The sequence below is a fragment of the Apus apus genome, chromosome 1 (genome assembly GCF_020740795.1).
Source record: "Apus apus isolate bApuApu2 chromosome 1, bApuApu2.pri.cur, whole genome shotgun sequence".
NCBI lineage: Eukaryota > Metazoa > Chordata > Aves > Apodiformes > Apodidae > Apus > Apus apus.
The window spans coordinates 66,308,655-66,333,873 of NC_067282.1; the positions used below are offsets into that span (position 1 = coordinate 66,308,655).

Genomic DNA, 25,219 nt, shown 5'->3' on the forward strand with positions numbered 1-25,219 from the left:
CCTGCCCATGCAGAGGGGTTGGAACTAGAGGATCTTTAAGGTCCCTTCCAACCCAAACCATTCTATGATTCTATGATTAAACTTATATTGATTAATTGATTAATTAGTATTAATTTATGTAATTAATAGATGTGCGACATTTCTGCTGGCCTTTTTGAAGTATGTGTGAAAGACACCAGCCCAACTCAAAGAGGATGACTGAAGGGCATCCCTGAAGTCTAACAGAACCACAGTCAGTGAGGTTGTTGGAAACTTGAGACCAGGCTTGGAGAGACTTCTCTGACAGTGCTGTGGGAGAATACCTGTAGTGGCAGCCCAGCTCAAGACAGTTTTTAGGATAAACATCAAAGATCAGTTTCTCTGTTTTCCAGAAACCCTTCAAAATCAATCTGTTCAAAATGGTACTAGTAGTGTGCAGATTCTTCATTTATCGATAAAGTATACTGATTTTTTTTGTTAAGTGTACAAATACTCTCTGCAAATTCTTGAGGGTGAAGTAAGTACTTTCTTCCGTGTCATCATAGAGTGAAGATGCAACTAAGATAAACTCTGAGCTTAGGGCAACACATCATACAACTTCTTGATAAGAAGCAAGTGGTAGAAAGTCAAGTAAAAATTGTCTTTGTAGAGAACTGGCTGTAACTGGCAAACTATCTGAGCAGCTGGAAAAAGAATTGCTACTGAATACTGCTGATAAGCAGCTGAAGAAGCAAAGGTATCTACTTATTAGAATTCATATTGTGCAGATGATTCTTGAGGTCCCTTCCAACCTGACATTTTATGATTCTATGCTATGATTCTATGCTATGATTCTACTATTTTAATGTCGGTTGCTAATATTATGGGGAACTGTTTTGGGGTGGATTATTTCCCTTTTAGGATGAATTTCTAGCTTTCATCTCTGCTTTGAAGTGTATTTGCTGGGATGAAGGAGTAGGTTCTGGCTAGTGTGGTATTTTTCAAGTGTAGAATGAAATGTAATATTGTGGATGTTGTATATCTAGACCTTTGTAAAGCCTTTGACACAGTCTCCCACAGCATCCTCCTAGAGAAGCTGGTGGCACATGGGATAGACAGGTGCACTCTCTCCTGGGTAAAAAACTGGCTGGATGGCTGAGCCCAGAGAGTTGTAGTGAATGAGGTTGGATCCAATTGGCAGCAGGTCACAAGTGGTGTCCTCCAGGGCTCAGTTTTGGGTCCAGTCTTGGAATCAATATCTTTATTAATGACCTAGGTGAGGGGATGTAGTGCTTCTTAAGTAAGTTTGCAGATGACATTAAGCTGGCTGGAAGTGTTGATTTGCTTGAGGGTGGGAAGGCTCTGCGGAGAGACCTGGACTGGATTGATGGGTTGAGGACAATTGTATGAGGTTTAACAACGGCAAGTGCTGGGTCCTGCACTTTGGTCATGACAACCCCATGCAAAGCTACAGGCTTGGGGATGAGTGGTTGGAAAGCTCCATGGTGAAGAAGGACTTAGGGGTGCTGGTTGACAGCTGACTTAACATGAGCCAGCAGTGTGCCCAGGTGGCCAAGAAGGCCAACGGCATCCTGGCCTGCATCAGGAATAGTGTGGCCTGCAGGATTAGAGAGGGGATTGTGCCCCTTTACTTGGCACCGGTGAGGCCGAAACAGAGGTAAAGATAGTTCTCAGAAAAGGTATCCCATGCTTCCTTTTTCATTCATGTACCTGAGAGTAACTCAACTGTTACTTTTTTTTCTAATCCTGGACTGCATTTGAAGTGAAAACTTTTAACTGATTCCCTTCTGGCTTAAGTTTGTTTGTTACTAAAGAGTATGTTTTTAATCTTGTCAAACTAGAAAACTTAGAAAATATTCCTTTGGACTAAAACGGTCTAGCTAAAATGCTGGATTTTCACTAATGATTATACAAAATTAATGCATCTCTTGCTTTCAATTTTTTTTAATGGTAGAATCGAATTCAACACCAGCAGAACAAGATAAAGAAGCTGGTACACATGGTGAAAACACTAAAATCTGTGAGGTAAACGTGTATCTTTAATATGTATTTAGCTGTGAAGTAATGTCATTTCGACACGAAATTTATACTCATACAAGTTAATTTCACTTCCCTTGTTTTCACTGATAACTGAGAAGTTATAAAATGGATAAACATATCTGCGTTCTCTGACTCTGGATGGATGGGGATCTGCTTATGTTTTGCAACTAGCCTGTAATGGTTTTGCCTTAGAGAATCTTAATAATTTTTATTTTTTTTTACAAAATTGTGTATAACTGGTTTTAATACCTTGTAGATAATTTGCAAAAAAATGATAGAAGTGATACTCTTTTTTCTTTAAAATTTTTATGTTAATACTCTGTCTTTTTTAAGGTGTAATTATACTCTTGAAATATTTTGAAATGTAAGCAATGTTTTAATTGTGGAAATATTTGCTTAGGACTTGAGAGCTAGATTCACTGAGAGATTTAGGTGATTAATTTATAACTTTTCAGGCATTTAAAGACCTACTTCTGTATGTATCTTGACAAAAACAGTTAATTTGCAGAGTTTAGTGTTCCCTAGGTGTTTAAACTTCCATGAGTCCAGATAATTCCAACAGATAGATTGTAACAAAGAGGGATTTGGGGTGCAGTTTAGAACTTCGGACTTGCAGTTCATCTACAAATCTGTTTTAGGCCCCTACATGACTTCCTGGATTTCAACTATACTTATTTGCACATTATTTCCATTTCTAAAATTCTCCTTCCGTGGGTCTTAAGCAATCATAGTGGCCTATTTTCTTTCATATTTAAGAAATCATTACATATTCCAATATAAATCTACTTATTTGTCCTCCTTAGTTTTGAACAGATATATTCCAAGTTAATCAACATTTAGCTTTTATGTCTTCTTCTGTCCTGTTAGGTGTTTTAAAAGGACATTCAGATTTATTTTGCAAAGCAACAAAAAAGAAAAAATAGACATTCAGAAGTTACTTTAAGGTCATAAATGGATATTTATTTTAACTAGAAAACTGCTTCATCTTCATTTTGAAGAGTCTTTTTATCCATTTGACATTGAAGTATCGTTCATTGCAACAGTTCTCTTTCCCTGAACAAATTATCTCATTTTGCATATGCAGGTTATTTTGTAAAGAGGAGCTGAAATAAAGCAAGGGAACTCCCCTTCAGGGTTTGAAACATTTATTAAGACATTGGGAGAGGACAGAGACTACTAAAAAAGTGAGACTGAGAATTTGCTGAAGGTGTTTAAAAAATAATTTTCGAGTCCTGAGTGAACCTCTACTTGTGGCAGCATGTCAAAAAAATTTTCTTCCCTCCAGGTGAGCTTGGGGAAACACTTTGTAAGAGGAAAAATGCTTTTTTTTTAAAAAAAAAAAATGTTAGTTTGTCTTATCCTAAACTACCACAGCTATAATTACCAGGTAGAAAATTTATTATAAGCAGAAGGGTAAAGATAAGAATGTGCCAGCAACATGCACTTAACTGCCCATTTACACTTACATATGTTTATATCACCTTAAATGCTCACTGGCAAATTATTACATTTCAAGTGATTATTAACATGATTGTCAGTATAATTTGTAGTAGACATTTGCTACTAAAAAGAATGTATTTGAGTATACTTAGTGTATTTTGGGAAATGGTGTGTATATCTGGTTTCTAATACTGAGAAATATAGATGTACAATCTTGGCTGTGTAGAGGTTACTAGGTTGAAGGCTTGTTAAATCTACAGAAATTTCCAAAACTGATATAATGAGAAAGCATATCAAGTTTTGTTTCTCTGCTTTAACCTTATACCACCTTATTCTTTAAGGGAGTGAGTTCTGATCCAGAAGTTTTAAAAATCTTGAGAGAACGTGAAGAGCTTAAGTCAACGCTGAAAAAATTAGAGCGCCATGTGGCAGAAAATCAGGGTAACATCAAAGTTTTAACAGCTGAGCGAGATAGAATTCTCTGTCTTTACGAATGGGTAATTTTATTTATATTTGTGTGGTTAATTAAAATAATGATGTGCAAGAAAAAAATAATTCTGTTGTTTTTGTGTAAAAAAGAAATGTGAAGCTTTTGTTTAAAAAATAGAAAAAAAGTAATGGAAATTCTGTTACTTGAATCTGTCACATAAATACAAGTTTTAAAGTGCTGTCCTGAGTTAAGAATGCTTTCCTGAATCAAAGAATACATTCACAAATCATTACTCCAGCTTTTATATTGCACAGTTCCTGGGATGCTATGCATTACCAGCCATATGCCACGGTAATACATTACATTATTTATTTCATCTCTGTGCTATGCTGCTGTTTTTACAAACAGGCACAGGAAGAGATTTCCCAACTTCGTCAGGAAGTTATAAAATACCCCAGAAGTCGTAGAAGAACTGTGACAGCTCAAGCTATGTTAAGACATGTGGAGATAGAAAGGGATACAGCACTGTTAGATTTCCGAAGGATGACTACAGAACGTGATAGCCTCAGGGAACAGTTAAAGGTTTGATTACCCCCCACACCCCACCCCAAGTTATTTTAAAATGAAAACTACTTAGTACTGTAATTAAAGTTGCTAAAGTTTTCTATTCTTATCCTGAGAGTTAATTGCGGTAAATGTCTGTGGTGAGTTCAGGCCTGTTCTGTGTTGCTGTCGTTACTTGATACAGCTTTCTCAAGAGACTGCGTTTAAAGAAAAGGCTCATTTGGAACAGCAAATTGAAGAGCTCGAAACTACTATTCAAAATGTAAGGGAAAATGGTTATTTGTGCAATAGTAAATGTCATACAGGTGATGTTCATGCTTAATCCTGCAAGACTAACCTGACTGCTTTCTGTCAGGAAACAAAAGGCTGAGAGCAGTGGATGTCACTTCCCAAAATGGTAGCAAGGCTTCTGACACTATTACCCACAGTGTTGTTGTATCCAGGTTAAGATATTATGGTCTGGATGGGTGGGCAGCTAGATGAGAAAAAATTTGTTTGGACAGTCATTCTTACTGGGTAGAGGTTACCTTGGCCTGGAGGCTGAGCACATGGGGCACCACAGGGGTTTGTTCTTATGCCTGCCCTGTTCAACATCTTTATCAGTAACCTGAAGGAGGCAACAGAATGCATGCTCATAAAGTTTGCAGAGGACACCAAATCAGGGAAAACTGTTGATATATTCAAGAGCAGGGCTGTCATCCACAGGGACCTAGACAGGTAGGAAGAATGGACAAAAGCAACCTTACATTTCTTTCTCATGAGGACAGTCAAGGAGTCCCCAGCCTTAGAGATTTTCAAGACCAGACTACACAAAGCCCTGAGCAACCTGACCTCAGAGTTGGCCTTGCCTTGAGCAGGAGTTTAAACTGGACATCTCCTGGAGTCCATTTCAATGTGAATTGGAAACTTGTTTGTATATCATTAAGACCTGATGCTCCAAACCAAATATAATTGTACTATTCTGGCAAGTCCTATGTAATATGGTTTAAGTTATTTGTATATGCAGTTGTTTGCTAACATATGGTGCTAACATAGAAAATGAAAACATTGCTAAAATGAACGTAAATCTTAAATATATATTTACAGTCTTGTTAGAAGTTGATTTTTAAAATAGATTAGCGCTGATTTCTGTAATGTATCTTTCTTCTAGATCTTGTGCTTATAAATTCTGGTATTTTCTTTTTCCCTTCAGCCTTCTTGAATCCTAGCAACCTTATCAATATAGATCCAGGGATTATTATATTAAAATGAGAGCTTCTGTGATGTGGAATACACTGTAGGCTTAAATAGCTCTAAGTACTGCAGGTGGTAAATTAGCTTTAATAACATGCTTGACACATGATGTGTAGTGAATATTTGAATTAGTAATATTTTAGGTACATCATCTTATTTCTTCAGTTCATTTTGGTACCCTTTGAGGGTCATCATCAACATGAAATTTATGGCACTAGTATTTAAAAAGTTACTGCATACCAGAGGCTTACTGAGTTGCTCTTCAGCACTCTGACCTTTGATTATATGAACACAGAAGTTGGTATTGAAAGAATCAGTAAATGAGGAGAGGGATGAAGTAGTAATTTTTTACCTTAAAAGAACTGTATCAAGTAATTTACAAAGGATAGTTCTTTAAATGTGAAGTGTACACATTATAATAATGACAAACAGCTTTATTTAAATTGGAGATTTCAAACTAGCTTTGCTGGAATCTCTGCAAGAGTTTCTGGATCCATTCATTGTTCTAGGTCCAGACCTAAAGGCCTCATGTCATATCCTGCTTTATGCAAATGTTTTCCAGTGATTTCTCTATCCAGGTATTGGCAGAGCTATATAGTAGGGGTCTAAATCCACCTCTGATAGTGCTGTATCCCAAACTATGATTTCTCCCTTCATATAGTCATAATAATGTTTTCTGCTACATTGTTTTGCACTGAAAATTTTTCATGTTGATCATTGCAAACATTTTTGCCTTTGTAGATTATTACTAACCTAAAATTTACTTTAATAAAATATTCCCAGATATTTGAAGGACAGGAAATTGTCCTTCAAAGGAAGTGAAAATCGTATTTCACCTCTTTGTCAACTATTTTCAGTAGACTTGGAGTCAAGCCCTGAGTAAATGAGATCCTTGGACATTTCTCCTTCAGGAAAAGATTTGTGCTAAAAAAAGAGTAGAATTTTAATCAATAGGAGAAATTCTGTGTTTAAATCAGGTTTTTTCAGCTTTTAATGTTTAATTATATTTATAGTTAGATAGTGAAAGGTTAGAACAGATGTCCAAAGTGGCGCTAATGAAAGACGCTATTGATTCCCTGGAAACTGAGACAAAAAGATTGGCAAGAAGAGCACTGGACTCTGAAACTGAGCTGAGCCGGCAAAAAGCTGAATATGTTTCACTTAGGTAAGTAAAAGTATTATAATTGCATTAGTTTGACAAATAACATCATCCTGTGTTTGTTAGTTTTTGTAACTGCTATATAGCTACATGGGAAAGGAGTTCACAATATTTGTTCTTGTGAACCATCCTCCTTTTTGGAATGAAATTGTTTTCCTCGCTGCTTATTTATATGTGAATGTTCTTGGCTTGTTGATATGATGATATGCTGAAAACCATCTTCAGTGAAAAAGTAAAATTCACTCTGACTTAGAGGTAGGAGCTTTCTCTTAGAAACTGTAGGGATTGATTTTATTTTTTTTTTGCTAAATGGCTTATGAATGTATTTTTTAATTCATTTTTATTGTTGTTTTTTAGAGGCAAGTTCTCATACATAAATTAATGAGCATCACATGTAGTTAGTTTCAAACTTCCTTTTCTTAGTCTTGGAGGTTTTTCATGAGAGGAAATAAAATGGAAGCCTGCTGCTCAACTGGAGTTCTTAACCATGTTCAGAAGCGATCAAAGGGAAGAAAGCATAGGTCCCTGAGTGCAAGCTACAAAGGATCATTTACTGACTGGAGGAAGAGATCAAGCACATACGAAGTTTGTGTGGAGTGCTAAAATGTACTAGATCACAGACTGAACTAGGCTACAGAGTGAGCAGGCCGCAAGAGAAGATAGTGCAACTTTTTTCTCATGTTTCTTTAAATATAATTCCATCAGGCAAACACTCTCCTAAACCTATGTGACCTTACAAGTGACTGGTGTAGTCGACACATAGGTCTTGCAGTTTTTTGGTTGGATTTTGATTGGTGGGAATGTAGGGTGCTAGCATGCAATATTATGCTGGCCCACAATGTCTTTCTAAGGATACTGTGATTTCTAAAATAGCGTGAACTCCTTTGCAAATCCAGTCCTGAGTTACTGCTGCTTCATAGTAAGTTGTCAAATTTATGAATACTGTAAAATTTAAGCTGCTAAAGATTAGTTGCTGCTAAAATATATTTTTCTTTTCCTCCCAAGCCAGACTGATAGTTCTTTTCAGTTTCTTCAACAGCCTGAGAATCATTAATACTACTACTTGATTTCAATGTATACCTTGAGTATAACTTGAAGTAGGTCAAGCATTCCAGTGTATGTCCCAAGTGATGATTTGTTTTCTAATAATTTCTGATAAGTTTTTACATCCACCTGTTTTTAAGAATACTTCTTACTTTTCTGTCATTCTTTACAGGAGTGTTCAGACTTTAATATCCAGGCATTAAGGTTAACATTAATATAATATACCAAATAGTCTAAAATACACGGAATAATCTTGTTTTTTCTAAAATACACAAAATAATATTTTCTTAACATTTCAAAACAGAAAAAAATTAATAGAGACACTTCTGAATTCTCTTGTTTAATGCTTCTGCTTTTCCAGTTTATTGCATGAAAAGACAGAACAGAGTCTTTCAGAGACTCAGCGAAGCCTTACTAAGAAAGCATATGAAATCCAAGAGAAAATTATGCTTTTAAATGAAAAAAATGGTGAGTGACATATACAGTTTTTATAATAAAATTAAATAAAATTAAAAATGTTATATTACTACTTTTTTCTTGTTTTTTTGTTGTTTTTTTTTCTTATGGGTTGAAAGAAAATATGTTGGATGCAAATAAATACACTTCTGACAGTTGTAACATTTCAGTTGCAAAGCATTTGTTTTATTTCAGTACTGGAAGGTTTTTACATTTTAAAATGATGTAGTAAAGCTCTTGAAAGTATGTTTCAGTAGCATTACATGCAGTCCACTGAGCAATGTGTGTTGGTGCCAATGTGCAGTATCTGAGCATGTCAATTATATTTATGATCCACTAAGGGGGTGGTAGCACCTCTCAGCATCATCATTATCAGATGATGCAATCACGAAAGTGTCCTTTATAGTTTATATCCTATACTGTATCTTGCACCTTTTATATATTATGGGAGTAAAGGAGGTGGATACTGGAATTATTATTCCTGTAGTGCTAAGAAATTTGTTCTCACTTTCAAAATTACAACTGTACTGTATTAGAAGTCTTTTACTGTTTTCTGTAGTTGCAGTTGACATAATCTGTTCTCAAATGCAGTGCTCAATTTATGAAGAGAAAATAAAGCTCAGCTATAGCTAATGGTATCTAATGTTGGAGCTGCCTTATGCTCTTAAAATATCTTGTTTTCTGTTACTTCCAAGTTTCAAACTCCAGTTATTTGGATTTAAATATTTCATTTGACATGACCGTTTCCACTCAAATTAATAGGCGCTTAATTCAAAGTGAACTTAATTTAATGCTTTGGCTAAGGTGTTTAAGCCACTCCTGAGAAGGCCAGAGAAAAACATATTTTGTCCATGTTAAAATCCTCATATTTTGTTTTAAAAGTCCTGTGCCCCTGGTACAGAAAAGTATGGACTTTATGTTTGATATGCAGTCTATGTGTTGTTGCATGCTTTTGATCGTTCCCAGGCAGTGTGTCCAAATTCTGTGTTATTGAAGCCTCAAAAAATAATAAATCAATTAATTGAAGCTGAATAGAGTCTTTTCAGAATTTGGCGTCCAAGATCGTGTATAATCTGACTGAAGCATGATCTAATCTAGATTTCTTAATTTTTTTCATTACTGTGAGGGAAGCCTAGGCAAAGAATCTTGAAATTAATAGAGACTGTCTGCACTGTGCTATTGTCCTATCACCACAGAGATAACAGTGGGAGGTACTGAAGGAGAGGAACTACAGTGCAGGTTTGGAGAGAGAATGTACTGAAAGAAGAAGGTTGAGAAGTTTTAGCTGCAGGATCCATAAAGACAGGATACTGAGATTACAATTTGGATGAGTCAGCATAATATGTAGGAGAAGTTAAGTTGATAAAGACCCACAATACAAGTGAAGAATAGGGATATTGGCTGGATAAGAATTTGCAATGAGGAAGATGGGTTGTCAGAGGCTGTAAGTAGGAAACAACAATAAAAGGAGAAAGAGAGTGTGGATGTGGCATCTGGGAATGTTGGGTCAATGCAAGAAATAAGAGACTGAAAAATAATAAAGTGAGGAAAGGGAGTGAAGAAGGATCAGAGACATGCAATGAGGAGAGCTAGTATGAAGTGATTAAAGAGCCTGGAAAGATTCTTAAAATTCGAGGACTAGTTCACAGATTGTGGGTAAAATTTTGAACTATTGGACAAACCATGTGACTAGAACCTGTGAGCAGCTATATAAACAGAGTATTTAGAACTTGGACAGTAATACCAAAAGCAGGAGAAAGATCACAAGTAAAAGGAGATTGAGATGGAAAGTGTGGATTTAGGAATTCAGTACTGGTAGGGAAAGAGTCTAGGGTGAGAAACCTTAAGACTTGAGGCTGACCAAAATGAAGACAAAGGATGAGCAGATAATGGTAACTTCTTGGAGAAGGGAAATTGGAGAAAATGGAAAGAAAACTTGTATGCCCACTAGCAAGCCCTTTCCCTTTTGGAGTCTGGAATGGAACTGGGGATTTCCAAGTCTTGTGTTACCTTTTCCTGTCAGCAAAATAGTGTACACGTGTCGAAGTGTCTCTTCTCAGTGCTTGTTCGCAGAGCGAACAGCAGTGCAGTCCCCTGATGGTTCGTCTTGTGTGTCATAAAACACATGATGGAAATACAAATTGTGTGTTTTGTTTTTCACACAAGTTAAGTAACTTACTTTGAGACAAACACTAAGAAGCAGGGAACACCAGTCTTAAGGTCTTCCCTATTACTTAAAAAATAAACCCTAGTGTGGTTTGTTTTTTTTTTAAAACTCATGGTATTGTTTTTAATTACACTGTCATCTGGTATTTTTCTATAGGAGCCTTGCTGCAACTTTTGCACAGTTTTGTAGGGAGTAAATCAGTGTTGCTAGTGAAGGAAGCTTCTCTGTCACATCTTCTCCTTAGCTGAAAATACAATGAATAAAGCAGGTAATTGCAGAAAGAGAAAGTACCCGCTGTTTATACTGTTACGTATTGTTATGCAGTATTTTATACTACTGCTGTCTGTACATTAGAATTCTGGGGTGATGTATAACCAAACTTTTCAGAATCGCTAACTATATTCAGAGTCCCTGATTTGAGCTTTTGGTTATTAATTTTCAGAAATGTTAAGCACTCGCATCTGTGGCAGCAATCCATGCCTGTTTAATGTAATGCCTGTGTAATACTTTATATCCTGAAAATTTAGGTCACAGTTTGTACATCTGAAAAATCAGATAACACCATCTTCTTTGCATCCTCTCTTCAGGTATTTATACATTTATAAATTTATAAGCCTTTCTGAGCCTTCTCTTCTCCAGGCTAAACAGTACCAGCTCTCTCAGCATTTTCTCATAGGAGAGATGCTCCAGTCCCTCAGTCATCCTAGTGGCCCTTTGTTGGACTCTCTTCAGTATGTCCATGTCTCTCTTTGTACTTGAGAGGCCAGAACTGCACCCAGCACTCATTAGGTCTCACCAGAGCTGAGTAGAAGGGAAGGATTGCCTTCCTCAACCAGCTGGCAGTACTCTCCCTAATGCAGCCCAGGATACCATTAGCTGCCTTTGCAGCAAAGGCATATTGATGGCTCATGTTCAACATGGCATCCTCCAGTAAGCCCAGGCTTCCTGCCAAGCTGCTTTCCAGCGGAGTGGCCTCCAGCATGTGCTGGTGCCTGGGATTGTTAATCTCCAGTTGATGGACTTTGCATTTCCCTTTGTTGAACTTCATAATGTCCCTGTCAGCTGCTTTCTCCAGCCTATCAAGATCCCTCTAGATGGCAGCACGACCCTCTGGTGTATTAGCCAGTTCTCCCAGTTTTCCATCATTAGGAAAATTCCAGAGGGTACACCCTGCCCAGTCATCCAGATCATCAATGAAGATGTAAAACAGGCTTGGATGCAGCATTAACCCCTGGGGCACACTACTAGTTACCAGTGTCCAACTAGACTTTGTGCCACAGATCATCACTCTCTCTTGGGCCTGGCCATTCAGCCAGTTTTGGGTGGTCAACAGCTCTTCTAGGAGACAGTGCCAAAGACCTGACTGAACTCAAGGTAGACAACATCCACTGCCCTCTCCTCATCCACCAGGCCAGTCATTTCGCCATAAAAGTTGGTCAATCATGACTTCCCCTGGGTGAAGCCATGCTGACTGCTACTGATGATTTTCTTGCCCTTAATGTGCCAGGGTTAGATGCTCCATCAGAATTTTCTTTAGAGCCAAGTTTGAACACCATCTTAACATGCTCCAGAAGGATATATCAAAAAATACTGGGTGGAAATTTGAAAGCCTTTCATCCTGTGCTTTGAATTATGGAGAAGTTCTGTGGAATAAATAGAATGTGAATTTATGCTATGATGTCCCTGTAAAGACTGAGCCACAGATCATTTTACCTGGGATGTTTTCTGTCCTGGAAGTGGTCAATAAGTATCATTGATAAGTATAATTTCAAGAGTAATTTGCAGGCTGTGTGGTTTTTAGGAGATGTAACATTCACTATAGGAAGGGTTTCTGTGGTTCTACTTTGCGAATGCCGTGTGTGTATATCCTATGAGGACCAATTCTCTGACCGTGGGAAGGTTAATGTAGTGTGTAACATCTTATTAGCAGAATGAAGATAGGGAGAGACATCTTTTAGAATTTGATTTTGTAGTGAGAAGATTGCTTTTTTTCATTATTATCTTTGCAATTTTTAAGGGGTGTTGAATTATATAATTGCATTACTTATTAATTTTTACATAAAGTTAATTTAAAATGAACAAAAAGTATTTCAGAAAAACTGGCCAATTGCAGGATATCAATCTCTTATTTAATCAGTCATTAGACACTAGTCTACATATTGCTTCTGTCTATTGTAATTCTGTTTAAGCCTCTTGTTATAACATCAGAGTGTTGTTTTTTATTATCTAAACATTTACTTTTTAAAAATGGGTTTGTTCTGAGCCAAGTCATCTAAGACCTTGATCTAAGTATTAGTTGCATTATTTGTATGTTTTGAAAGGGTACATGCTTCAGTGTTTTCTTGAAGGAGAGCTTTTGCCATGTTTGTTTATGCTTCAGAAGTGTATCAAATGAATTTTTCTTTCAAAAGGGTTATATTAATAAAAAAGAGACCTTTTTGCTTGTGTCCAGAAAACTTTTCAAGACAAAGTCTTGTACAACAAGAGGAGATTTGTGCTTTGAAAGAAACAATTGCACGACTCAATAAAGAGAAGGCAACTTTGCAAGGTTGTGTGGAAGAAGGAAGAGCGAAGATCGCTACTTTTCAGGAATGCCTGGCAACTAAAGTATGTTCTGACATGTAAATAGTCACAAAAATTAAAGAGGGAAAGGATCTGTTGGGTCATCACACTGATGTTATATTGGTATCTGCAGCAGTGCACAGAGCTGACCTGGTTCTGCTCTGTTTTCAAGGCAACAATAAAACTCCCACTGACTTCAACAGCAGTAGGATTGAGCAGTGTTGAGCATCTTGTGTTTGGTGTTTTGTATGGCTTATACGTAACAAGAGAGGAGAGTTTAAGTACTCTTATGAAGTGGAGAAGTGTAAATTAGCCAATAAAATATCTTGTTTGTCATAAAATTTAGCCTACATTATTCTTAATGGTCAACTGGTATTAGAGGTGCATGGTACCAAATATTATTGCCTTTGATGTCATTGAAGAAGGTTCTGAATTATATTCTTTTCACCTTAAGGTATTAGTTTTCCTAAGAAAATTGCATCAGTTGATTTGCACAGAAAATTGCACAGTGTGATTTCAAACCATATAATGAAGCTGCTTAGTTCTTTGCTCTGAAACACTGTTTTTCACACCAGCTTAAGTCGTCTGGGTAGTGATTAAGGATGAACTAGACAAGGCACTTTTTTAACTCTTGTGATAGTTAACTCAAGAATTTGCACTGATTTTTAACAAAATCTTAAATATAATATATTGATGGACAGGCGATAATCGTCTTGCTCTAAGCACTAGACTCTGCTATTCAAAAACTGTAAGTTGTAAAAGGGTGTTGTTATGGTTTGGCAGACCCTGGCGTGGTGTTAGACACCTATATAGAGAGAGGGTCCTTAGAACCCTGAAAGCCTGGAAGGGTCAGTATTCCCGCCACTCCCTGTCACAATCTATAAAAGCCAGGAGAGCCAGAAGCTGGGCCCTTCTCTCTTCCTGCTCCTGCCTGCCAGGACTGCTGCTGGTTCCTTCGGCTTCCCACGTGTTCGCTCCAGAATCCAGCTGCATCGGGTGCTGGGAGGAGTCGTGGAGCTCCCCCCTGGAGTGGGCCTGCCTTTGCCGTATCCCTGTCATCCTCGAGATCTGTTTTCTTTATAGACACTTACCTGTTCTTAACACTTTTTACCCTTTTACCTTGTGTTACAGTAAATTTGTTCCTAGTTTCAAGTCTCTCTTCTTTATTCCCCTTCTGTCTTCCCCTGGGAGGGTGGAGGGGGATGGGGATAACAGAGAGCAATTCTGTCCTCTGGTTTTTGGGATTCCCCTTTAATATTTAAACCAGGACAGGTGTCCATCTTAAAGAAGAGTTGGCTGTTGCTCACTTCTCTTGTGTCTTCAATGGAAGACTTTTCATTAGCCCATCTATGCTTCTTTTACTTTCTCTGCACAAAGGCAGTGGTGTAAAGTGATATACTTTGTGCTGCCATCTTTATGGAAATTCAGTTACGGAATTACTGTTTTATCAGTCACAAACTAACAGACTGTGGTAGTTTATTCGTTGTAGGAAAGCTGTGATAACTTACCTAGTAGACAGAAGACATCGTTCAGCTTTGGAAGTGTGAGACAAATGCTGTCTTTAGAATGACAAAGGTTTACAAAAAAAGAATTAAAATTATTCTATTGCGCAGAAGGTAATAATATTTGTTCCTTTATTTGCCAAAGTAGATGATCAGAATTTTCAGCTCTAAACGGTATGTGATGAAACTTGGAAATCACAATCCATTCTCCATTAAATAGTTGAATTAATCAGCTAGCTGAATAAAAGGAAAATATAGATACATTTATTTAATTTTTTTCCCATTTATACTGAGGAGCGGAGAGACATTTATTTAAAATCTGTATTTCTTTTCAAGGAGAAAATAGTTTCAGATTTCAAGATTCTGAATTCTGAGTTGGAGCGTTCAAAAAAGTAAGGATAAAATGTCAAGATCATTATTAATGTTTTATTAATTTATAACATTAACTCAGAAATTGAATCATAGGATGTGCTAATGTAAAAGTATTTTTTTACTCTATTAGATATTAAAATGTTACAGCTTTGTTTCATGACCGGTAAACTTAACCACTGGAAAAGTTATCATTTATATTAGGTTGAGCAGTATTGTCCTACTTAAAGTGTTTTTTATTTACTGCACAGAAAATCTGCTGAAGCACTCAGTATCTATGAGAAAGATAACACCAGTCTGCGACAAGAGCTACAAGAAACCAAGCAAGTACTTGCACAGACTAACAAGAAAAGAGAATCATTAGCTCAGGAGAATGACAGGTTACAAGAGCATCTTTCTAATATTAAGCAAGAAAACCAGGTATATTTGTACAAAGAACTGTTAACTAAAAAGGAAAATTGTGTATTTTTTAAGTAGTGCATAGAATTGGTGGGCCCTCATCTGAAATAAATCTGCAAACTAATTTTTAAGCTCATTTTTTAAACTCAGATTTTCCCCTTATTGCTCAGCTCACTTGTATAAAGACCGGCTATTCTTATGTAATAGTCTAGATGTTTATCTTGAGGAAGAGCTAATTAATGTTGGTTTTGTTTGTTGTTGGGTGTTTTCCTGATCCTTATGTGAAAGCACTGTGGCAATTATAGCTATTGCTTATATAGAAAAGTACTATAAAGGAGGCAGTGAGCATTTCTTACACTGTGTTGTGACTGGCCCAGAGCATTTAGAAGCTTATGAATGTGACTTCATAATACTTTGCCACAGTACACATTTTAATAAGCTTCAAAACTTATTGCTAATTTTGTATTTATTTACATTCCTTTAAAGTGGCTTTTGGATAAAAGATGCTGGAAATACTTGGCTATAATACATTATATTGCCCCCTGTGTTCTTTGTGTGCAGTTACTAACAAAAGTAGTTAAAATACTTTATAAAGTGTCATCTCATGCATACACAATGTTCATGCATCAATGCATTTTCCCAGCAGCTAGAAATTTAGCTTAATACCTGTAGTAGTTCATCACTGTGCAGTGTTCTGGTTCTTTCTGTTTTGTTGTTCAACTTCTTGCCTTCATCTTAAGTTTTTTGATAGTTCCTCTTTCTTCCCTGCACGTGTTCTGCTGCTTAGGATATCTTTATTTTGAAAATGCATTCTGCTCACCTGGTTTCTCTTCCTCTACATGGGCTATCCTGTTTTGAAGGAGCAGATAAAGTTCACCTGATTTTAGCTATAGAAAAGTTTTCAGGCATTAAGGCTCCCTTTTACATGAGCAAAAGTCCACCAGAAGTAGATTCATCCCATCCCAGTTTTTTTGAGATTCATTTTACCTCTCTCCCTTCATTAAGAAGAATTGTAGCTCACTAGATCAGATCAGGTGCCTAATTCTGCACTGCAAACATTAGGTGAGATAACTCCCATGCTAAAAGACTTCTGTCAAACACACTAATCTTTTCTCTTTAGTGCCCACTTTAAATATGCTTAGAAAAGTCGAGGTCCTGGTAGCTTTAACCACCAACAACAGGTAGCGAGAGTCTCTAGAAACGTGGATTGCTGAAAGATACTATGTCAGGGAATTCTATTCTGAACCTTCTCTCAGAATCCCAGTCATTACTGCACTGGTCAGCTGGTACAAAATACAGCTTCCTGTTGCTTCTAGCTATTTTTGAAAGCTGCTTGGTTTTCTTTGCAATGCTTGGACACTTGTAGAAGCAGTTAAAACAAAAAGGTTGTGCCTTATAGGATCAACTACTTTTTAAGGCGCTTGCCTTTTCAAGACATGTTGGTGCCTCTAGGTTCTTCCATTACTTTAGGTGATACTTAAGGTATTTAAAGTAGCATTCTCATTTATTCACTTGTACCTGCATATTCTTCTAGTAATTTTGTAAGGAGGGGTTTCTGAACAGACCAGTTCAAGACAGCCTTTCTGCGTTTTTTTTTCCACATCCTATTCTCTTTCTCAAGCAATAGTTGCCAGAAATTCTGTGTGTGCTTTCCTAATACTTATGGCTTTATTTGTCTGGGTTAGGGGATAAGCACTTAATTATGTTTGGTTGGTTGGTTGGTTTTGTTTTCTTTCAGTTTTTTTGTGTTTGTGGTTATTTTGGTTTGGTTTTGGTTTTGTTTGTTTGGGGGTTTTGTTTGTTTGGTTTGGTTTGTTGTTTTTTGGTTTTTTTGGTTTTTTTTCTCCTAGGCATCTGCTTTTTCAAATGTAGGCTTTTGAGAGGCTGTAACGCGAAAAAAGGAGGGATCTGACTCTGAGCCCTACTCCTTAAATGGGGCATGCTCTTTTGTCATGTGCATTTAGCTGATAAATAATCCATCTGTATTTCTCTACTTAACTGCTGCATTTTTTTAATTGACATTTTCCTTCTTTTTAAGAAAATACATTATTATTTGTAAGTCAAAGACATTATTTTTGACAAATGCAAAAAAAAACCAACCAAACCCTAACAGAAATATACATGGTTTAGATTTTATATACCCTTTAAAGAATGAGTTAATAAAGCTATAGGTGTTAGATATGCACTAATTCTGTTTTTAAAGGTACAAGCCATATATTTTAACCTTATGAAACAAATCTTTCTTCGTAGGTACTATGTAAAAAACTAGCCCAGTTCCAAAAGGAGCTTGATACAAAGTTGAAAGCCCAGGATTCAAGCACAGATATTGTCAGGCTGAAGGGTGCACTGAAGTCTAAAGTGAGTATATGGATTAAACGTGTTAATAAAAGCTGTTTGTTTCAGTTGTTTTAACTGAAAATGAAATTTTTACCATATTGCCATGCGAGAATTTGCTTCCTAGCTAAAACTTATTTGCATTTCACTAGTATGTTTTGAATAGTTTGAATGCATTGTCTTAGCTGGTTTTGCAGCACACAAACAATGAATTACATTTAATGATGTTTTTTATATCTGTATATATGGGCATAAAAATTCACACGTGTGTTTATTAAAAATTCAGACAGTGAATCATACAGAGCCTTGGAACTCTTTTGTCTTTATTACTGTACAGGATTAATAGAAAAAAAATATTTCTGCAATGTGTTACTATACCTTGTATTTGTAATGTTAGTCTAGCCATTTTTAACAAATGTTTTTTGAGCATTAAGATGTGGCCGTCTTGGACAAACAATGATACGTCACATCTGTAGATCTACAGAGATCCCTATTTTGTGAAGGTTACTGTAAATTATTAAATAAGCTTTATATGTTAGGAGAGAGAGAACAGTGAGCTTCTGGAGAATTACCACAAGGCCCGTAAACAAGGAGAAAGCTGGGAATCAAAATGCCATCAAGCAGAAACAGATTGTAGCTCTGTTAGACTCGCACTGACCAGGTCAGAGTCTGAGAACCTCAGGTTGAAAGAGAAAATGGAGTTCCTTGAAACAGAGATAGAACAAGTAAGTTGAAATCGTTCTTTCTATAGTTCACCCTTGAAATGTTCAGGTATCATTTTAAGCCTGCATGTGTTTAAAATTATGCTTAATGCCACTTCTCATATTGTAGAGATCCTTGCTACAATGAACTGTATAGAGTTTGAATTTATTTAATAACATTGCTAAAATGCTCTAATGTTTGGAATGACTGAAGGCATAATGTCACACACAACTCCACAGCATACTTGAAACTGTTTTTCTTGCTTCCGGCTTTTCAACCTCTTTCCGCTACTTTAGATGTCCCAAAGAGTCTCTTCCCACTTGAAAATCTGAAGAACTTAAAGGGAAGTGCACAGCCTGCCTTTGGAAATGTGTAATGAACATATATCTTCTGGTTTGGGGTTGTTAGTTTTTGTTGCAGATCATCTCTGCTTTCTGAATATCACAGAAGTTACTGAGAGGGCTACCCATCCACATTAGATACTTGAGGAACTGAACTGCTGTTTTTCAGAAAGTGGATGAAAACATAACACTAGCAAAACAGAACAGGAAGATTGTGTGGCAGATTTTCACATTTTAAAAATATAATAAAACTGATACATGGTCCTAGTTTGTCCAGTGAGCCTTAAATGGGTAGAGACTTTATCCTGCTAATTTCTTCCCACATGGTTGCTATTAAGTATAGGAATAAATAGGCCTCTTAATGAAGAATGTGTCAACAAATTGAGTCAGAATTCCACGTGTCCTATTCAGGTTCACACTGGTTACATGTAAGACACATATCTAAATCACAGGAGTTTTAAAAAATCTTAATGCGCTTAGGAGTGCCCTGTGCTCCTTGTGCTTGTTTTTAGACAAGATGGAGCTAGAATTAATGTGATTTGCTCCCCCTACAGTCATCTCTTTGGATCTCATTCCTAGTGAATCTTTCAAGGAAGTTACAGTGCTTTGCTCTGTTAACCTTCCAGACTCATTCTGCTACTCACTGAAAATTATTAAGTAGTTAAAACTGACCAGAAATACAGGTGTTACTGGGCAAAGCATAAGCATTTTTCAAAAAGGAAAACCTGGTTGCCTAGGGAAGTTGTGGATCCCATCCCTGGAAGTGTCCAAGGCCCAGGCTGTATGGGACTTTGAGCAACCTCCTTCCTCCTCCTCCTGGAGGAAGCTGGAGAGGTGGGATGTATGTTAAGATCTCTTGGTTCATAGATTTACCATGACCTTTGGCTGAGCATTATATTGTACTTAAAGTAAACTAGGTTTTAGTACAATACAGATAAAAGTGTTTGCAGTACCGTAAGTAGACTCAGTTACACATAATAAAATGAACACATAAAAAGACGGAAAAATAGCATCTATTTTACTTACACTACCATTAAAACAGGCAGTTTTCTGTGATTGATTCATCACATATTTTCCTGACTCACCATCCCTTTTTTTTTTTTTTGTGCTTTATTATTTTGTTCTTTTGGTTTGGTTTCTTGGTTTGATTTTTTTTTCTTTTTGTGTAATTCTCTCAGGGGCATCCATTGTTCCCTTTCCAGTGGAACTTGCTAGTTTTTATGGGTATTCTTTTTTAAGTTCCCCAAAGATACAAAGACACTTAATCTCATTTTGGATTTTACTCATTTTTCCTTTCCCCCCATTTTTATTCTTGATGTTCCTTCAAGTAATTAAGTGTAATCTCACTCTGATGGAGAGTTTGTTATACCAGGTGTTATTTCCTGCATGCAAGTGGCTGCTCAGTAGTTTCTTTCCTCAACAAAATGTAGAACTTCCCTTCTCTTCTTTAATGACTCTGTCTACAGTCTCTATCCCTTGATCCATATATTTCATAGCCTTTTGTTGTTTCTATCAAGTACATTTATATTCTGATATGTACACTGGGTGAATTTATAAATCTGACACAGGATTTTGACTGAGGTCAAATAAAAGTCTAATTATCCATCTTGGATTGAGGGTAAATTTTGGTCATTGGTCCCAGACTTCTTTTTTCTTTTTCTCTCTTTTTTTTTTTTTTTGAGATGACCATATTAGTTAGATTAAACTTTTAAAGTAAAATCTGTTTAGCTGCAGAGCAAGTGCAAGTCATCCCATTCTGAAATAGAGCTGCTGAGAAAACAACTGGGAAATGAAAGAGCATCTATGAAAAACCTGGAATCTTTGCTTGCAGCCAATCGTGAGAAAGAATTTCAGTCACAGATAGCAAAGCAAGAAAAAGACTCTGAAATTCAGTTTCTTATGGAACAGCTTTCTTTAACAGAAAATAAACTGTGAGTAACTGACCAGGGTAATATTGTGGTTGTTTCATTCTTCCCAGGTGTATATATATGTAGGGATTATTTTATATTTAGCTGCATTTTCAAATGGCCACTGTACCTTGGTTACTTTAACAGCAGAAGATACCAAAAGGCTGCTTCTGATTCCTTAGTGATACCCTTATAGACTTTTCTGTGTAGTGTTCTATTTTACTCCAATAAACGTTCTTAATCTCAATTGCATGATATAACTGACCTTCTGATTTTGGATAACTGTATTTGATAACATAATCAGAGGATTGTTGTTGCTATCTAATTAAAGTGTATGGACTTTACAGTGCTATGCAACGACAAGATTTATCTCAGCTCAGAAACAGAGCAGCTGAGCTAGAGCTGGAACTGGATTTCACCAAAAGACAGCTGGGGACTGAGCGCTTTGAAAGGCAAGTCTGTGTGTTTGTATTGAGCTTCCTGCATCTAACTGGGGTGAAGGGCATTATTGTACTAAACTGTAGACTAATCAGGAGGATAAACAGCAAAGTTTGATTTTGATCTTCTGTATGTCTCCTGTGTGGTCAGAGGCTATTTGTGACACTGAATTCAGTCTGGGTAACGGTTAGACGTGCTGTCTAAGTAGTCTAGGTTTCCTTTACAGCCAGTGGAATGAGACAGCGAGATAAACTCCAATTGCTCTGGAATTATTTTAGCCCGTATCAACTTGTCTTCTTCCAGGTACTGCTTGGGGCACAGAGGTGCTAGGGATGGTACCCAAGTGGCAGTATGGCCAAAATCAATCAATCAATCTATCTATCTATCTATCTATCTATCTATCTATCTATCTATCTATCTATCTATCTAATATTTTTTTTTTGGGAAAAGAGTTTAACAGTATGTACAAGCTGTTTCATATGACTTAGTCACAGTACCAGAAAATGGTCCCTGGCCTGCTTTCTGAAGTAGTTAATCTATGTAGTCTTCGTGTGTTAAAATAGTTTTCATATCTGTGAAACAACAGTACTTCTCTATTTTGTGGATTTATTGAGGATAAAATGTTACTGTGTCAGGCATTATTTTGGGTATGTAAAAGAGATGGCTAAAAGAGGCAGAGTGATGCTATTATAGCACAGGATTTAGAATCAGATGTCTTTTTTAGCTGTAGTAAATTACTTTGTTGATACTCTGTTCTCTCATAAGTAAGGATGAAGGGTTTGATCTCTATACATCTCTATGCCTGATGTTAGGTCTTTTAAAGGTGGATTTCTCAAACGTCTCAATGTATGTTTCATTGTCAAGTTGGATTCTCCTTTACCCTGACCTCATGGCAAAACCTGATTAACTTTTGGGTTAGATATGCAATTCAGTGTAAAAGATGGGATCATTTGTGCTTCCTTCAGCTGCATAGAATGAGCCAGACTGTATGCTAATGCAGGAGAACCTTTGTTTTAAAACAAACTCAATCTTCTTCGGGCTGTTGTTTCTCTATTCCCCCTGTGACTGCATGCACCTCATGGTGTATATGAGTGCTCCCTGGCAGGGACTGCAAGTGTTTCTTCTTGAAGTGTTCATTGGCAGAAAGTTGAATCAGCCTCTGTACTTAATCTCTTTTCCTACTTAGGGAGAATTTGTTACTTACTTGGTTGTTTATAGTTGCAATAATATCAACACTTACTTTACAGTTAGCAAAACAATATTAGAGTGAGCCTATGCTGATGCAAAGATTGCCAGATTTCACTCTTGAAGATAATTTCTCCTCTACTTCCAGAGAATTACAAACATCTAAATTGTTTTGCAAAGAACAAAGCTAGGTTCCATTATGCAGTCTGTAAATTAGCTGCAAAAGCAATACGAGGAAATCTTAGATAGCAAAGACTGAAATGTTCTCATATTAAAATCTGAGGCTGACATTATATTTAGCTGTCTTTGAAAGGCTAAAGCATTGCTCTTTTTTGGGCATTATCATAAAATCAAAACAGTGCCCCTTCAATGTCCCGCAGAGGTTACAAGATTTTTATTCTGCTTTTCCTTAGAAAGTCATCCTTTACAAGAGCAGGTATCAATCTCTCTTGCTTGCTGGGAAAGAGATTAAAACTCCAAGTTGGCTTCTTATGGCCAATCTATCTTTCTGGTCCTGGCAAGTGAAAAACCAGAAAATTAGCCCAAGAAGAAAAATACTGTAATTAAAGTCAGTATCATGACAGTATATAATGGAAGCATCAGATGTCAGTACTGACTGTTTTTTTTTGTTGTTGTCAATTTAAACAAGTGGGTAGACAATATCCTTGTTACAACACTGACTTAGCTAGTCGTATTGATTTACTGCCTTGGTGCAGAATGAACTAACGCCTGAAACTAGGAGGTGGAAGTGCCAGCACTGTCAGGCTTGACTGAGTAACAACAAAGTGATACCTTGAGGCTTAACCCATATGTCTGGGATTTTCTTTAGCGCTCAGGAAAACTACCTCTCCATCCTTCCCATCCTCCTGGATGTGGAAGCAGTTTGGATTAAAGTGGAAGTGACAGCCTTTGATTTGGCTGTGGTAACCTAGCACAGGGACTGACTGTCAGGTACCTCTAGGCAGTCCCAAGCACATTATTTGCCTGTGCACTGCAGGGGGGGCTGGACTAGGTGACCTTTAAAGGTCCCTTCCAACCCCATACATTCTATGATTCTGTTATCTTTTCATTCCTTTATGTTTCTTGACCCTCCTTTTTGCTGCCTCTGTACCTCCCTTTCTCTGCCTCTGGCTCCTCACAAATTAAAATCTCCCCATGGTTAACTTTTCCTCACTGGTCAGTTTTGCTACATTCATATTCAAACTTTGTATTCCACAGGGAAATGTTAACTGGGAGAGGTGCAGGCAGCTGTACTCTGACTTCCCACCACTGCCAGCACCATCTTGACCATTAAAGACAGAACAGAGTGTGCATAGTAAAGCCCTTAAAAGCAATAATGATAATAAGACTAGCAGTCAATGTAGTCTGGTTCCCCAGTCTTTACAGTGCATGTGATACTTCTCCAGGCATCAGGCTGTGGAATGTTGGTAGCTAGGTGGAAGACGGTTACTGTCTCACTGGGCTCTGGCTGCTAGAGCCAGCCTTTTTCTTGCCTGTAGATTTAGCTCCATGAGCTGGTGCTGGATCTGATCACCCTCCTGCAGGTTTTGGTGATTGGCTTCAGTGATCCACTCCATTAGGTAGGTCTGTGGTAATGTCTTAAGTCACACTGGGTCCGTTTCAGTTCAGTACCATAGAGGCAGTCCTTGTTCATTTGCAATGTTTTGGGCAACTTGGAGTCCTTTTTTTCCAGCCTGAGGCAGTGCTGTCCTCCCAAAACACTCATTATTTTATACTGAACTGTTGTCCAGGTTTTACTGGGGTTATACATTGAAACTAGGGGGCTGTATTTTTCCAATCCAACCCAGATTAGATTCTCCTTATGTAAACATTTGGCAGCCCAAGACCAGGATATCAGATGCGTATGTACCTCCAGAATTTTTCAGCATATTATCCAGTCCTGTGTACTTCCTCCTTGTATACCCAGATGCAGGGGTTACAGATTGATCCAGTACCAAAGTGCTATGTCTTGCAGTCAAAATGACTAGACCACCATGTTACAACTTTCCCACTGGGGAGTCCAACATCTGTTAAATATCTGTGAGCTTCAGGGCACTTCAGGTAGGCTGTGGTTCATTGGCCTTGCACAAGAATACCACAAGCGACACTGTTCTTACATGACTATCACTGCTGATTTTAGTGACTGGTCCTTCTGTTGCTGACCTGTGAATAACCTCAAAATTAAGCTTTTCCTCCCTGAAGATTTTTGCAATTTTAGTTTAACCTGGAGCAATCATGACTAGCTTCTGTCTTTTAGGGAAAATAGAGACAATAGGTATGTTGAACTAGATCTCAGTAAAGAAGTAATACAGAGAGTCACTGATCTGTCCTTCAGAGAAGCACATGATGCACACGTCTTTAAAAAAAAAAAAATAAGCTGACAGCCTAAATAGGAAAAAAAATATTATCATTACTATAAGATAACTTTTTTTGAAAAGTGCTTAATCTCTCTGTAAAATAATGTTTATTTAGGGAACATGCTGTGCAGAAACTTTGGCACCAGAATTGTACCATTTCATATCAGTTAAGCTCTACGTTAAGAACATCGTCACCTGAACATTCCCCTCATTGATCTCCTAATCGGTCTCCGGGCTTGTCCCTGGAAGGGTAAGTAGTTAAACAACATTTAAGTTCCAAAGACTGAGGTGTGGGGGGGGGAGAACAAAAGAAAAGGATGAACTCTGATATTAATTGTTGAAATACTGTCAGAATTCCATCAAATTACATTGCTCCAAGAAAAATTACTAGAAGGTTCGGGACGACCATCTTTGGAAGATAGCCCTTTTGTTTTATTGAGCTGTATCAAAACTATATGGTTGATAGCAACTACTTGCACTGGGATGCTATAGTCATAAAGCCTTAAAATAGTAATAGAAATAATACTACAGAAAATGTCTTTTTGACTTGTCACCATTTTGTGCAGGTGTAGATGTTAATACTTTCATCTTTCTTAAATAGAGGCTCCTAA

General features: G+C 37.1%; 1 protein-coding gene across 1 annotated transcript; it reads left to right on the forward strand.

Annotated features, from left to right (window-relative positions):
• The first annotated feature begins 1,450 nt into the window (after positions 1 to 1,450).
• On the forward strand, positions 1,451 to 25,219 carry TSGA10 (testis specific 10). The gene is given in 17 exon segments (XM_051611128.1): positions 1,451 to 1,636; positions 1,934 to 2,004; positions 3,104 to 3,304; positions 3,801 to 3,956; positions 4,298 to 4,471; positions 4,638 to 4,715; positions 6,700 to 6,851; positions 8,251 to 8,357; positions 12,965 to 13,119; positions 14,913 to 14,968; positions 15,197 to 15,365; positions 17,595 to 17,702; positions 18,218 to 18,403; positions 20,450 to 20,652; positions 20,976 to 21,080; positions 24,724 to 24,858; positions 25,210 to 25,219. Coding segments are annotated over 15 exon segments (1,821 nt in total). The 5' UTR covers positions 1,451 to 1,636; positions 1,934 to 2,004; positions 3,104 to 3,277.